We start from the raw sequence: 16,423 nt of genomic DNA on the forward strand, positions 1-16,423 counted from the left end.
CTGATACAATCAAGGAGGGGCATTATGCTAATGCAGAAGCTATGCAACCAGGGTGGAGAATTGGGCCCTTGCAGAAGCAAAAGAGTTTCTGTTTCTCAGAAATCATGAGGTTTCTTACAAAGGGAGGAGCTGGCAACTATTTTGTGCTTATTGTGTGCAAAATGGCACTGGTCACGTACAAGATCCATCAGTAACAAAATTACACAAAGAAAATGGGAAGTCATGGCTCATAGAGGAAAAATAAGTCAATAGAAACTGTCTCTAAGGGGCTGAGCCCGTGGCGCAGTTGGTAGAGTGCTGCGCTGGCAGCGCGGCGACGCTCCCGCCGCGGGTTCGGATCCTATATAGGACTGACCGGTGCACTCACTGGCTGAGTGCCGGTCACGAAAAAACGACAAAAAAAAAAAAAAAAAGAAACTGTCTCTAAGGAAGTCAGATATTTGACTTGTAGACACACACTTTAAATCAGCTATTACAAATATGTTCAAAGAATTGAAAGAAATTATGTCTCTCTTTCCTTGCCCATACTACTCCTGCAAACATGGTGAAGGTTTCTAAGACTTTCTGTAAGAAGTGCGGCAAGCACCAACCCCACAAAGTGTCACAGTACAAGAAGGGCAGGGATTCTCTGTATGCCCAGGGAAAGTGGCATTATGACAGGAAGCAGTGACTATGGTGGGCAGACTAAGCCAGTCTTGTGGAAGAAGGCTAAAACTACAAAGAAGATTGTGCTGAGGCTTGTGTGCGTTGAACCCAACTGCAGATATAAGAGAATGCTGGCCATTAAGAGATGCAAACATTTTTAACTGGAAGGAGATAAGAGATGAAAGGGCCAAGTGATCCAGTTCTAAGCTTCATCTTTTGTTTTATTGTAAACAATAAAAACTCGAGGTTATGTTCACTTTGGTTACAGTCGGACTTTTGGGTGGGAATAAACTAGAGCCATCAATAAAATTTCCTTTGTGGGGACAAAAAAAAAAAATTACATCTAAAGAATTAAAGGAAAATATGACAATGATATCTCACCAAACAGAGAATATCAATAAAGAGATAGAAATTACTAAAAAAGATCCAAATAGAAATTCTGAACTTGAAAACTACAGTAAGTAAAATGAAAAAATTCACATCAACAGATGTGAGTAGGCAGAGGAAAGAATCAAAAAACTTTAAGATAGGCCAATTGAGATTAGCTGGTCTAAGGAACTGATGGAAAAGAGTGAAGAAAAAGGAACAGATTCTGAGAGAATTCTAGGACACCATCAAGCCTGTCCACATACACATAATGGAAGTCCTAGAAAGAGAAACAGAGAGAGGAGGGAAAGAATAATGATGATGATGAAATAATGGCCAAAATACTGCCAAATTCGATGAAAAACATTCATCTGCACATCCAAGAAGCTCAACAAACTCCAAATAGGATAAATTCAAAGAGATCTGCACTTAGAGACATCATAGTCAAACTATCAAAAGCCAAAGAGAGAATCTTGATAGCAGAGAGGAAAGTGACTCATTAAGTAGGAAGGATCCTTGGCAAAATTTAGAACTGACTTCTCATCAGAAATTAGGGAAACCAGAGGCAGTAAGATGACATAGTCAAAGTGCTGAAAGAAACTGTCAACCAAGAATTCTATATCCAATAAAATTATCCTTCAAAATACAAAGGAGAAATTAAGACATTTTCAGATAAGCAAAAACAGAGAATCCATCACTAGCAGACTTGTCCTATAAGAAACTCTAAAGGAAGTCCTTCCTTCAGGCTGAAATGAAAGCACACTAGACAGTAACTCAAATCCAACAAAGAAATAGAGTACTGGGAAAGGGAACTATACAGATAAAGATAAAGACAGTATAAACCTATTTTTGTTTGTAACTCTTCTACCTGATTTAAAAGACAACTTTATAAAGCCAATAATTATAAAACTCTGTCTATGGACTTTTAATGTATGTAGATAAATTTGTATGACAATAGCACAAAGGAAGTGGGAGGGAACAGAGCTATACTGGAGCAAAGTTTTTATATACTATTAAAACTAAATTAGCATTAATCTGAACAAGATTTGTTTTAAATTGAAGTGTTAATTGTAATTCTTAGGACGACCACTAAGAAAATAACTCAAAACACAGTAAAGGAAAGTGGGACAGAATGGAGAGGACAGATTCAGAGCCATTTAGGAGGTAGAGTCAATGAAACTTTGTGTTAGATGAGAGTGAGATAATTTCCCTCAAGGAGCAGACAAAGATTCTTTGCTTGACCAAACTTTAGTCAGGCTTTTGAACCTTCTCCTAGGCCCATCTGTACACTTCCTTGAAAAATCCAGTTTTACAAAAAAAACCCCACTAAGTCAATTTAGCCAGAACCCTCCATCCTTGATACCTGATCATCCTCAATATCTGATCAGGTTCCTCATCATCCCAGGTGATGTCTGATCACCCTGGTCTGTCTTCAGCAAGAATCCTGAGTTAGGTTTAGCCAGAATCCTCCTTACGCATGATGTTTCCTCTTGGTAATTTTCCATCCACTGACCCCCACCCTACTCCTTGGCTATAAATTCCCACTCGCCCATGCTGTACTCAGAGTTAAGCCCACTCTCTTTCCTCCACTGCAAGACCCCATTGGAGTGCTCCCTATACCTAATGCAAAGGTACTAAATAAAGTCTTCTTACCACGCTTTAACAAGTATCATTGAATATATATATATATATATATATATATATTCTTTTTTTTGACTGGGTAAGGGGATCACAACCCTCGGCACGGTGTGGTCCGCACAATGCTCAACCAGTGAGCGCACTGGCCATCCCTATATAGGATCCAAACCTGCGGCCTCGGCGCTACCAGCGCCGCACTCTCCCAAGTGAGCCACGGGGCTGGTCCTTGAACAGTTTTTTTAAATAGAGCATACAGGCTAATGGAAGAACCTGAAAAATGAACAAAAAAATTGTTCTGTATTGTGGAACACAGAATAGGGGAGGAGGGTGTCATGAAATAAGGCTAAGAGTAGACTAAGACAGCTAAAGATTGGCCTTTGGTTCCCAAGGTAACAGAAAGTCATTTAAAGAATTTTGACATGATGTTCAGCAAAGAAATGACTGCAAGTCATTAGAAAAATGCAAATCAAAACCACAATGAGATACCACATCACCTGCATTAGAATGGCTGCAATCAAAAAAACAGACAACAAGTGCCAGTGAGGATATGGAGAAACTAGAACCCTCATACATAGCTGGCGGGAATGTAACATGGTGCACCAGCTTTGGAAACCATTTTGTAATTACAAATACAACCAATTTGTAATAGTTACCATATGTCCCAGCAATTCCTCTCCTAGGTATATACCCAAGAAAACTGAAAACGTATGTCAGCACAAAAACTGTATATGGATATTCATAGCAGCATGCATAAAAGTCATAATAGCCCCAAAGTAGAAACAATCCAAATGTCCATCAACTGATGAATGGATAAACAAAATGTGGAATATCCACACAATGGAATATAATTTAGCCATAAAAACAATAAAGTATTGGCTCATGCTGCAATATAGATGAACCTTGAAAACATCATGCTAAGTGAAATAAACCAGACACAAAGGCCACATCTCATTCGATCCCATTTACGTGAAATGTCCAGAATAGGCAAATCCACAGAAATAAAAAGTACGTTAGTGGTTGCCAAAGGCTAGGGGTGGAGAAGTGGGGAGGACAGGGAGAAAGAGGAGAAAATAGGGCATGACTTAATGGGTATGAGGTTTCTCTTTTGGGGTGATGAAAATGTTCTAAAGTTAGATAATGGTGTGGTTGCAAAACTCTGAATATCATAAAAACCACTGAATTGTACACTTTAAAAAGGTGAATTTTATGATGTATGAATTATATCTCAACAAGGCTATTATAAAACAAAAACCATGGTGAGTTACTTTTTCACACCTAGTACAATAATAAAATCAAAAATTCTGGAAATACCGACGTTGACAAGGATGCAGAACATCACTGTTGATCAAAGAGTAAAATGGTGCAAGTGCTTTGGAGAATTCTACCTCTGCTATAAAAAAGAATGAAATACTACCATTTGCAGCAACATGGATGGACTTAGAAAAAATTATATTAAGTGAAATAAGTCAGGCACAGAAAGAGAAATACCACGTTCCCACTTATTTGTGGGAGCTAAAAATAAATAAATAAATGCACAAACAAACGGGGGTGGGGTGGGGAAGAAGACACCACAATCACAATTCCTTGAACTTGTTAAGACAAGTGAACGGATATGATGTTGATGGGTGGGAGGGGGGAAAGGGAGGGAGGAATTGGTAAAGGGACCCGAAAATCAACTACATTGTATATTGATAAAATAAAAAAATTTAAAAATTTAAAAATTAAATAAATAAAATTTAAAAATGAATAAAGTTTAACAGGCTTCTACCCTATGACACATCTATTCAATTCTTAGTTTTTTATTCAACAGAAGTAAAAATTTATGACCACAGACTTGTATAGGAATATTCATAGTACTTTATTCATATGAGTCCAAAAATGGAAGCCATCCAAATGTCTATCAAGAGGGGAACAGATAAATAACTATGATTTATTTATACAATGGAATACTACTCAGGAACTAAAAACAAACTGGTAGGTATAACAACATGGATGAATCTCAAATTTATTCTTCTGATGGAAAGAAGCCAGATACACGCACAGAAAACCATACCATATGTTTCTCCTTATACAAAGTTGGAGAACAGGCAAAACTAATCTATCATGGCAAAAAAGAGAATAGTGGTTTCCAGGGCAGGGTAAAGGGGAAGGAGCACAAGAGAACATTTGGAGGTGATAAAAGTAATCTTGGTGTAATACTGGTTTATAAAACTGTCAGAACAAACCAAAATGAACACTTAAGATATGTGCATTTAATTATATGTAAATTTTATCCCAAGTAAAAAAGAAACAGTATTATGTAAAAAAAATAAATGTTTCTACAGAAATATTCATGGGTGACGTGATAGAATGTCTGGGACAGGTTTTAAATACTCCAGAACAAAAAATGGGAATTGGGGAAAAGAAGATTGGCATAATATTGACAAATGTTGAAGCTAGATGATAAGTACATCAGGTTTATAACCTTGTCTCTAGTTTTGTGCAAGTTTAAAAATTACTATAATGAAAAGTTTAAAATTATTCATCCATAAGTAAATGAATATTTCTTACTGTAGTTCTGTGGCACAAGTTCTGGGTTCTTAGGAGTTTTCAACTTGTAGGATACATCGCCAATATTAATTGTATCACCTAAAAAGAGAATAAAGAAACAGTATGATTACACAACACAAGTGAGAAAATCACACAACATGCCTTTGGCAGCAATGCGTTTCCTGACCTACCAGGAGGGATACTATAGATGTATCACACATCTGTATATGTTGGGCACTATGCTCTAAAACTTCCATCCAAAGTATACATTGTATAAAGCAGAAGTGAGGCATTAGTGAAATTCACATTTTTAAAATCTAGGTTAGCAAAAAAGATGAAACACAATAAAATATATTAACCAGCTTTATTTTTAATTAATAGCAATGCTAAAAAGGCAACAATACAGAAGAACGTGTTGTATTTAAGATTATCCAAAGCATCAATAGGACAGAATCTTTAACACATATCCTCAACCTTTTTACATCTTTATACATCTTTATCTTCACTACAATTTCAAGTTCCCCAGCAATACACCCCCAAAATTCAATATTTCTAGGCACATAAAAAGAACAAAATTCAAGTGGCATACATGCCAAGAATTCATCCATGAAACAAATGAGACAGTAGAAGTCCTCAGTAACTTCTACACAGTTCTGTTTTTTAAAAGTAACACTGATTCCTGGCTGATTTTCTAAAGTGAAGAACTAACCTGAACAATCTCTCCCTGCTTTGCTCTCTCCAACAATGAAATAGGCACATTGATACCATCTGCACCTGGAACTTCATTTGGAAAGGACTCAAAGACACTCAGAAAAAGTAGCTTTGCAAAACACATCTCTCAGCATTGCCAGTTTAGAGCTAGTGAGTTATCCTGGAGGCTAAGGTCTTATATCATGGCAATAATAACAACAGCCAACACTTGTTGAATGCTTACTATCTTCTAGGTACTTTACACATTCCCCAAAAACACTGTGAGACAGATAGGTACATTACCAATGAGGAAATCTGTAAATCTGTGGAAAAGAGCTTTTATAGATGAAAAAATTTATTACACATATGTGGCAAATTGAGAGAGGAAGATAAAGACTACATGCAAAGCCAAGCCCCCAAATGGGGCTGCATACGTCCTCCAGAAACCACCAGGCCCTCCTTTCTCCTCCCCTGTCCAATCAACTCTGTCTTCACTCAGTCTATCACAGAGATTCTCAAAGCATCACCATCACCTGGAATCAGCAACGTCGCCATCACCAGGGAACTTAGGGTAATGCGAATTTTGAGGCCCTGCCCTAGACCAACTGAATCAGCAGCTCTGGAGTGGGGTCCAGCAACATGTGTTTCAATAAGCCCTCCAAGTGATTTTTTTTTTTTTTTTTTTTTTTGTCTTTTTCATGACCGGTACTCAGCCAGTGAGTGCACCGGCCATTCCTATATAGGATCTGAACCCGCAACGGGAGCGTCGCTGCGCTCCCAGCGCCGCACTCCCCAGAGTGCGCCAAGGGCTCGGCCCTCTCCAGGTGATTTTTAATGCAAATTTGAGAATCACTGTTCTTTTACGTTCTAATGCCCTCAAAAAACCAGGTGGTCAGCAGGGTCTCAAAGTATAACCTTAATTACTTCCAAGTATTGGCTGACTGATCATGTTACCCTATTTTCCTCAATGCAGGAAAGAAAATAAAAATTAATTTCTTTCTAACATAGCTTTTCTTTGAAAGGATAGGCTTGCTTACAAATATGTGAATGATATTATCTACTGGCTTTTATTACAGAGTAGTTATACTCTGGTTTCTCTTCAGATCGTATAAATCTTTCGCCTTTTACAGAGTAGTTATAACATAAAGAATTACAGCTATGATATTTTCAAGTAATTTGCCTTTATAAATGTTATTTCACTTCCCGAAAAGACTATAATTATTTAGCCTCCTAACAAAATAGATTCAAGTAATTAACCTTAACATTACAATAACATTTTCAGGCACCAGTTCTCATTACAAACGTTGCCCTAAGTGTTAGGTCTGACTCTCATCCTTCTAATAAACAAACTAGGAAAAGGGGAGATTATACAAATTCCTGGGAACTTGACAACTGGCTGTCCATTTGTTTAAAAAAAAAATCAAGGTAAGATTCACACCTTACATTTATGACAAAAATAAATTCAAAATGAACTAAAGATATAAATATTGATAACAAAAATATAAAAGAATTAGAAAAATATAGGGGCATGATGGTGACCTTGGGAAGAACTTAAGAAGCAAAAAAAGCAAAGGAAAAGACAAAATATTTTACATTAAAACTTTACTATATAAAAAGGTACCACAAACAAAGTTAAAATGTAACAGACAGAAGTTTATGATTCTGAATATATAAAGAATGCCTACAAATCAATAAAAAAAATTACAATCCAAGAGAAAAATGAGCCAAATCTATAAACAGGCAATTCACAGAAAACTCAAATTACTAAAACACAAGAGATGCTCAACCTCACCAATAATCTGGATAATGCAAACTAAAAGGAGAAGCCCTTTCTCAAATCTGCAAAAATTTTCAAATTTGATAAGACTGAGTGAAGACTGAAGGAAATAGTACTCCATTATACCAAAGGAAGTATAAATTGATACAACCACTTTGGAAGGAAATTCTAATTCCCATTACTTACCCTATTCACTCATGTACCCTAGAAGACACATACAAGAATGTGTTCACTGTAGCATTTCTTGTGTTATAGTCTGAATGCTTGCATCGCCCCAAAATTCATAAGTTGAAATCCCCTAAGGTGATGATATTAGGAGATGAGGCCTTTGGGAGGCGATTAGGTCATAAGGGTAGAGCCCTCACGAATGGAATTATTGCCCTTATAAAAGAGATCCAAGGGATCATCTGCCCCTTCCACCATATTAGGATACAGCCAGAAGGCACCATCTATGAAACAGAAAGCAGGCCCTCAGTAGACACCAAATCTGCCAGAGCCTCGATCTTTGACTTCTCAGCCTCCAGAACTGTGAGAAATAAATTTCTATTGTTTATAAACTACTATACATGGCTTATGGCATTTTGTTATAGCAACCCCAATGGACTAATACACCTTATAATATTTTTTAAAACAGAAAAAACCTTAAATGCTCATCAAAAGGAGAATCACAAAATAAGCCATGGTATATGTATACCATAACCTCTTTACCTCAGTAAAAAATCAAAGAGAAGGAAGAAGAGCTAGATTTATATACAGAAATAGAAAAACCTCTAAAATATATTCTTAAATGAAAAAAAGTAAGATACTCAATAATATATACAGTGTAGGAACATTTATGAAACACACTTACATGCATATTCACAATATGTAAAAGCCAAGCAAAGGGTCTGGACTCTGGAGCATATATACCACCTAGATAATAGTGATTGCCTCTAAAGAGAGAACTGGGAATGAAAGTAATCGTCAAATGAGAAGGTTTATCATTAATGTCTGGATTTTTATAATAATCCTGCTATATTGCTACATTACATGTAAGTTTTAAATTAAAATCTCTTTTAAGATTTTTAGATTTTTTCTTCTTGCCGTCTCTTAAGAGAGGACTGCTGCTGGTGGCCGGTCATGGGGGCTGACCGCCACTTTGCCCTTGGCAGGAGAGGCTGCCTCATTTACAGGCAACAGCTTTGAAGTATGGAGCAGGAAAAGAACTGTTTCTTAGCTGCAAAAGCGAGTCTCTAAACAGGGAACACGGCGCCGGGGCCGCTGTTGACACTGCCAGGATCCCGGAGGCTGGGGCCGTGCTGAAGGCAGCCAGCTGCCCTATTCAGGATTCGAGGTTTCAGGCCAGCATAAAAGAAGATTCCTGGGAGCGCTCGAGCCGCGCCGCGAGACCGACTGAGCAGCCCGAGGCAGTGGTAGCCAAGGACGGGGACGGCAACGATGCAGAGGCAGAGAGGGAGCCGCCCAGCCTGGCACAGCCCCGTGAGTGACCCCCGGCCCGGCCCTGCCCGGGGGGCGGACGCCCGCCCGGCTTCCACCTGCCTCACCGGCCCCGGGGCTGCCTCCATTTTCTCAGGTGGTGGCGGCTCCAGCCCAGCTCGGCCAAGCCTGTCCTCCTCGCCCGGCTCAGCTCCTCACTGAACCTTCCCACTTGCTTGCCCCGGCGGGGTGCTTCCCGGGGCCTACGGGCCAGCCTTCCCTCCCACTCCCTCCATGGTTCTCTGGCGGGGCTGGTGGCGTGGGGCGTCCCCGGCCAGCGTCGGGAGGACAAGGAAGTACGGGCTGGGCCGACTGTCACTCCACTGCACCCTGGGCTCCAGCCCCCGATAAACTTCCTGTTACCAGGAGGCAGATACCATCTCTGCGGCGACCAGTTCAGAAAAACGCCTAACCGATTTCTGGTTAGGAATAGTGTGGTTGGAGAGTTCCCGAGTTTGCTTCAACCTGCCGGAGAGCTGACTGCGGGCAGGCACCGGAGTCGGTCAGCACCGGGGGGATTTAAAGGTGAACCATGTGCTGCGGGCTCCTCGCCCGAGGAGCTCACACTCTGTGTGGGAGATAAGACAAGTACACAAATAACTGCGATACCAGGAGGAAGGTGATAAGTCCCGAGAAAGATCGACACAGTGCTACAAAGGCACGCAGAGCGACCGGTCGTCTGCGCCTAGCAGAAACCTGGTAGACTTACTGGGTGAGGTGGTGCCAAGCAGGGTCTTGAAGGCCCAGCTGACTGACGAGGGTTGCAGAAGACACGTCCCAGCCCAGTGCGCACAGAGTTGGGAGACGTCAGGCTATGGAGGCGGAGACTCGACAGAAACCACACACCCGGTGGGGCCGCCACTGCATGATCCAGCAGCCCAGGCCAGAGCGCACGGAACAGGGAGAAGTCTGGCATGGGAAGTGGAAGCTCAGCAGAGACCACACACCCTGTGGTACCGCCCGTGATCCAGCAGCCCAGCAGAGTCCAAGCTGACCAGAAAGGTGGCTCCCTGGAGAGGCCCAAGACCCGAAGCAACCACACACACAAGGCACTAGAGGCCAACTGAGCAGTCACGGAGGTAGCCATACCAAATTGGCAACCACAGCAACATCTTAGTTAGTCAATAGTCTCAAACTGGTGGACTGTGAAAGCCCCTGCCACAATGAATAAACATCAAAAAAAAGATACCAGAAATACAAAAAATAAAGAAAGTACATCACCAAAAGTTAATAAATCTCAAACTCTAGATCCCATAGAACAAGAAGCCCTTGAAATGACTGACAAGGAATTTCGAGTGATAATTCTAAGGAAACTGAATGAGATACAAGAAAACTCAGCTAGACATCATGATGAAATGAGGAAAAGTATACAGGATCTGAAAGAGGAAATGTACACGGAAATCAATGTCCTGAAAAAAAATGTAGCAGAACTTGCCGAACTGAAGAAGTTTTTCAGCGAAATAAAAAACACAATGAAGAGTTTAACCAGCAGGCTTGTCGAAGTTGAAGAGAGAACCTCTGAACTTGAAGATGGGCTGTTTGAAATAATACAAGCAGACAAAAAAAAAAAAGAAAAAAGAATCAAAGACATTGAAGAAAATCTGAGAGAGATATCAGACAACCTTCAGCGCTCAAATATCCGAGTCATGGGTATCCCAGAAGGGGAGGAAAAAGGAGATTGCATTGAAAACATATTCAACAAAATAGTAGCTGAAAACTTCCCAGGTATAGGAAAAATCACAGATCTTCAGATCCAGGAAGCTCAACGATCTCCAAACATATTCAACCCAAAAAGGCCTTCTCCAAGACATGTTATAACCAATTTGGCAAAACTCAGAGACAAAGAGAGAATCTTAACAGCTGCAAGAGAGAAGCGTCAAATCACCTATAAGGGAGCCCCAATCAGGCTAACATCAGACTTTTCATCACAAACCCTAAAAGCTAGAAAGGAATTGGATGATATATTCAAAATAATAAAAGAGAAAGATTGCCAGCCAAGAATACTCTACCCTGCAAGGCTATCCTTCCGAAATGAACGGCAAATAGTATATTTCTCAGACTAACAAAAACTGCGAGAGTTCACTACCACACGACTACCCTTACAAGAAATCCTCAAGGGAGTACTGGGTTTGGTTCCTGAAAAATAACTACCACTGCCATAAAAACCCAAGAAAAATCAAAACACACTAGTATAATAAAAATGGCATTCATGAAGAGAAAACAAACAAACAAAAAAGCCATCTACAACCTAAGGAACCAAGAAACACAGAAACCAAACAGTAAATCAGAAAGCAAGGAACAAAAGACACCTAAGACAACCAAACAATCAATAAAATGCTAGGAATAAATCAACACCTTTCAATAACAACTGTTAATGTAAAAGGCTTAAATTCCCCAATCAAAAGACACAGACTGGCTGACTGGATTAAAAAAGAGGACCCAACTATATGCTGCCTACAAGAGACCTACCTCACCCATAAAGATTCACATAGACTAAGAGTGAAAGGATGGAAAAAGATTTACCATGCAAACAGAAAAGAAAAACGAGCTGGAGTAGCTATTCTTATATCTGACAAAATAGACTTTAAACTAAAAACCATAAAAAGATACAATGAGGGACACTACTTAATGATAAAAGGACTGATCCATCAGGAAGACATAACAATCATAAATTTGTACGCACCCAATGTTGGAGCAGCCAGATTTATATAACAAACTCTATTAGACCTAAAGAAGGAAATAGACACTAATACCATAATAGCAGGGGACCTGAACACCCGACTGTTAGACAGATCATCTAGGCAAAGAATCAGAAGAGAAACACAAGATCTAAACAATACTCCAGACCAATTGGAATTGGCAAATATCTACAGAACATTCCATCCAACAACCTCAGAATATTCATTCTTCTCATCAGCACATGGATCATTCTCCAGGATAGATCACATATTAGATGACAAATCAGCTCCCAGTAAATTCAAAAAAATTGGAATTATCCCATGTATTTTCTCAGACCACAATGGATTAAAACTAGAAATTAATAACAAACAAAACTCTGGAAACTATACAAACACATGGAAATTAAACAGCATTCTACTTAATGACATATGGATCCAAGAAGAAATCAAGTAGGAAATCAAAAAATTTATTGAAACTAATGAAAATAATGACACATCATACCAAAACCTATGGGCTACTGAAAAAGCAGTATTAAGGGGGAAATTTATTGCATTAAATGCTCACCTCAGAAGAATGGAAAGATGGCAAGTGAACAACCTAACACTTCACCTTAAAGAACTAGAAAAACAAGAACAATCCAAACTTAAAGTTAGCAGATGGAAAGAAATCATTAAGATCAGAGCAGAACTTAATGAAATTGAAACCCAAAGAACAATACAAAAGATCAATGAATCAAAAAGTTGATTTTTTGAAAAGATAAATAAAATTGACAAACCATTAGCATGGATAACAAAAAAAAGAAGAGAGAAGACTCAAATAACAAAAATTAGAAATGAAAAAGGCGATATTACAACTGATTCATCTGAAATACAAGGAATCATTCGAGACTACTATAAACAACTATACGCCAACAAATTTGAAAATCTGGAGGAAATGGATAAATTTCTGGACACACACAAGCTCCCAAAACTGAACCATGAAGATGTAGAAAATTTGAACAGACCAATAACAATAAAGGAGATTGAAGTGGTTATCAGAAGGCTCCCAACAAAGAAAAGCCGAGGACCACATGGATTCACAGCAGAATTTTACCAAACATTCAAACAGGAATTGACACAGATTCTTTACAAACTATTCCAAAAGATTGAAACGGATGCAAATCTCCCAAACTCATTCTATGAAGCAAACATCATCCTGATACCAAAACCAGGTAAAGATATAACCAAAAAAGAAAACTACAGGCTGATAGCCTTGATGAATATAGATGCAAAAATCCTCACTAAAATACTAGCAAACAGAATACAGCAACACATACGTAAAATTATTCACCACGATCAAGTGGGATTCATCCCAGGGATGCAAGGTTGGTTCAACATACGCAAATCAATAAATGTGATACACCATATTAATAAACTCAAACACAAGGACCATATGATCATCTCTACAGATGCTGAAAAAGCATTTGATAAAATTCAGCACTCATTCATGACAAAGACCCTCTATAAGTTAGGTATAGAGGGAAAGTATCACAACATAATTAAAGCCATATATGACAAACCCACTGCCAATATCATTCTGAATGGGGAAAAGCTGGAAGCTTTTCCATTAAGAACAGGAACTAGACAAGGATGCTCACTCTCACCACTCCTATTCAACATAGTGTTGGAAGTACTAGCCAGAGCAATCAGAGAAGAGAAGGAAATAAAGGGCATCCAGATTGGAAAAGATGAAGTCAAGCTGTCCCTGTTTGCAGATGACATGATCCTATATATCGAACAGCCTAAAGCCTCTACAAAAAAACCCTTGGAGTTGATAAATGATTTCAGCACAGTAGCAGGATACAAAATCAACACACAAAAATCAGTAGCATTTCTTTTCTCCAATAGTGAACATGCAGAACGAGAAATCAAGAAAGCCTGCCCATTTGCAATAGCCACCAAAAAAATAAAATACTTAGGAATTGAGTTAACCAAGGAGGTGAAAAATCTCTATAATGAGAACTACAAACCACTGCTGAGAGAAATTAGAGAGGTTACAAGAAGATGGAAAGATATCCCATGCTCTTGGATTGGAAAAATCGACATAGTGAAAATGTCCATACTACCCAAAGTGATATACAAATTCAATGCAATCCCCATCAAAATTCCAAAGACATTTTTCTCAGAAATGGAAAGAACTATCCAGACATTTATATGGAATAATAAAAGACCACGCATAGCCAAAGCAATGCTGAGCAAAAAAAATAAAGCTGGAGGCATAACACTACCTGACTTTAAGCTATACTACAAAGCTATGATAACCAAAACAGTATGGTATTGGCATAAAAACAGACACACTGATCAATGGAATAGAATAGAGAATCCAAAATCAACCCACACACTTACTTCCATCTCATCTTTGACAAAGGCACCAAGCCTATTCAGTGGCGAAGGGACTGCCTCTTCAGCAAATGGTGCTGGGATAACTGGATATCCATATGCAGGAGAATGAAACTAGACCCATACCTCTCACCATATACTAAAATCAACTCAAAATGGATTAAGGATTTAAATATACACCCTGAAACAATAAAACTTCTTAAAGAAAACATAGGAGAAACACTTCAGGAAATAGGACTGGACACAGACTTCATGAATACGACCCCCAAAGCACGGGCAACCAAAGGAAAAATAAACAAATGGGATTATATCAAACTAAAAAGCTTCTGCACAGCAAAAGAAACAATTAACAGAGTTAAAAGACAACCAACAGAGTGGGAGAAAATATTTGCAAAATATACATCTGACAAAGGATTAATATCCAGAATATATAAGGAACTCAAACAACTTTACAAGAAAAAAACAAGCAACCCAATTAAAAAATGGGCAAAAGAGCTAAGTAGGCATTTCTTTAAGGAAGATATACAAACGGCCAACAGACCTATGAAAAAATGCTCAACATCACTCAGCATCGGGGAAATGCAAATTAAAACCACACTGAGATACCATCTAACCCCAGTTTGGATGGCTAAAATCCAAAAGACTCTGAACGATAAATGCTGGCGAGGTTGCGGAGAAAAAGGAACTCTCATACATTGTTGGTGGGACTGCAAAATGGTGCAGCCTCTATAGAAAATGGTATGGAGGTTCCTCAAACAATTGCAGATAGATCTACCATATGACCCAGCTATCCCACTGCTGGGAATATACCCAGAGGAATGGAAATCATCAAGTCGAATGTATACCTGTTCCCCAATGTTCATTGCAGCACTCTTTACAATAGCCAAGAGTTGGAACCAGCCCAAATGTCCATCATCGGATGAGTGGATACAGAAAATGTGGTACATCTACACAATGGAATACTACTCAGCCATAAAAACGAATGAAATACTGCCATTTGCAACAACATGGATGGACCTTGAGAGAATTATATTAAGTGAAACAAGTCAGGCACAGAAAGAGAAATACCACATGTTATCACTTATTGGTGGGAGTTAAAAATTAATATATAAATTCACACACACACACACAGAAAAAAAAAACCGGGGCGGGGGGAGAAGATATAACAACCACAATTACTTGAAGTTGATACGACAAGCAAACAGAGAGGACATTGTTGAGGGTGAGGGAGGAGAGGGAGGAGGGAGGGAGGTTTTGGTAAGGGGCAACAATAATCAACCACATTGTATATCGACAAAATAAAATTTTTAAAAAAACAGATTTTTAGATTTTAAGATCAAACTACAAGCCATAGAACACAGTATAGCACGGGGACAGAGCATTGGACTGGCCTGGAAGTCAGAGGACTGGCTCTAAATACAAGCATTATTTCATATTATCCTACCAAAAACGTTGCTGACTTTGGCAAAAATGATGGGCAAGTCACTTAATCACTAGGACACAGTCGGTGATCAATTTTTGATGAATAATTTAGACTTAGTTTTCCTATCTGCAACAAAGAAAAAAAAAGGAGCAAGGATAAAAATATCTATATTATAAAGTTGTTTGAGATCAAACTAAATTTTCCAAGCACCTAAGTGCCAGGCACCATTAGGCATTGAGAATATAATGATAGAAAATATGAGCACATTTCTTGCTTTGGTTCATTTACATTCTAATGGTAGGAGGTAGACATCAAGGGAGTAAATAAAATAAAACTAGCAGAGAGTAATATTTGCACTGGACTAGGGACTAGAAGATCTGCCACTGTGATACCCTTAACCTCTGTGAGAGTTCCTAAATATAAAATGGCGATGATAAAATATCCAACTTGTCACCAAAGTTAGTGTCCCAACCATTGTGCCAAATTTTTTCCCCTTTCATAAAAGGAAGTAGGTTCACGGTATTTATCTATTCAAGACATGCTTGTATCTCAACTGATTAAGATAAGCTAAAAACTGTGTAGAGTGTTCCCAGCCAACAGATGATTTCACTAGAAGAGAGACATAGTTGATAGCAGGTACTCAATCACTATTTACTGAGGACATTTTTGTTCATGTCAAATAGTGAAGGAAAAACTGCTAACCTAAACATTTGGGAGAAAAGTACAAACACTGTGTAAAACACAGGTATGCAAAAAGAAATTTAAAAAATGCCTTTTACAATAACTACAAAACAAAAACAGCTACTTCAGAATAAACTTAAC

At 38.7% G+C, this 16,423-nt stretch overlaps 1 protein-coding gene and 1 pseudogene across 6 annotated transcripts in view; one reads left to right on the forward strand and one right to left on the reverse strand.

The window, feature by feature from the left end:
- Positions 1-16,423, reverse strand: part of VWA8 (von Willebrand factor A domain containing 8) — a 427,373-nt gene that overhangs the window by 399,574 nt on the left and 11,376 nt on the right. For all 6 annotated transcript variants that reach the window (XR_010024043.1, XM_063102173.1, XM_063102175.1 and 3 more), the window contains exon 2: positions 5,200-5,277. Coding sequence is in view for 5 of the 6 variants with exons in the window: in XM_063102173.1 (XP_062958243.1) it covers positions 5,200-5,277 (78 nt within the window). In the remaining variant the exon portion in view is untranslated. The remainder of the gene's footprint in view (positions 1-5,199; positions 5,278-16,423) is intronic.
- LOC134382387 (large ribosomal subunit protein eL42-like) lies at positions 542-851 on the forward strand (annotated as a pseudogene).

The sequence above is a fragment of the Cynocephalus volans genome, chromosome 7 (assembly GCF_027409185.1).
Source record: "Cynocephalus volans isolate mCynVol1 chromosome 7, mCynVol1.pri, whole genome shotgun sequence".
Classification (NCBI taxonomy): Eukaryota; Metazoa; Chordata; class Mammalia; order Dermoptera; family Cynocephalidae; genus Cynocephalus; species Cynocephalus volans.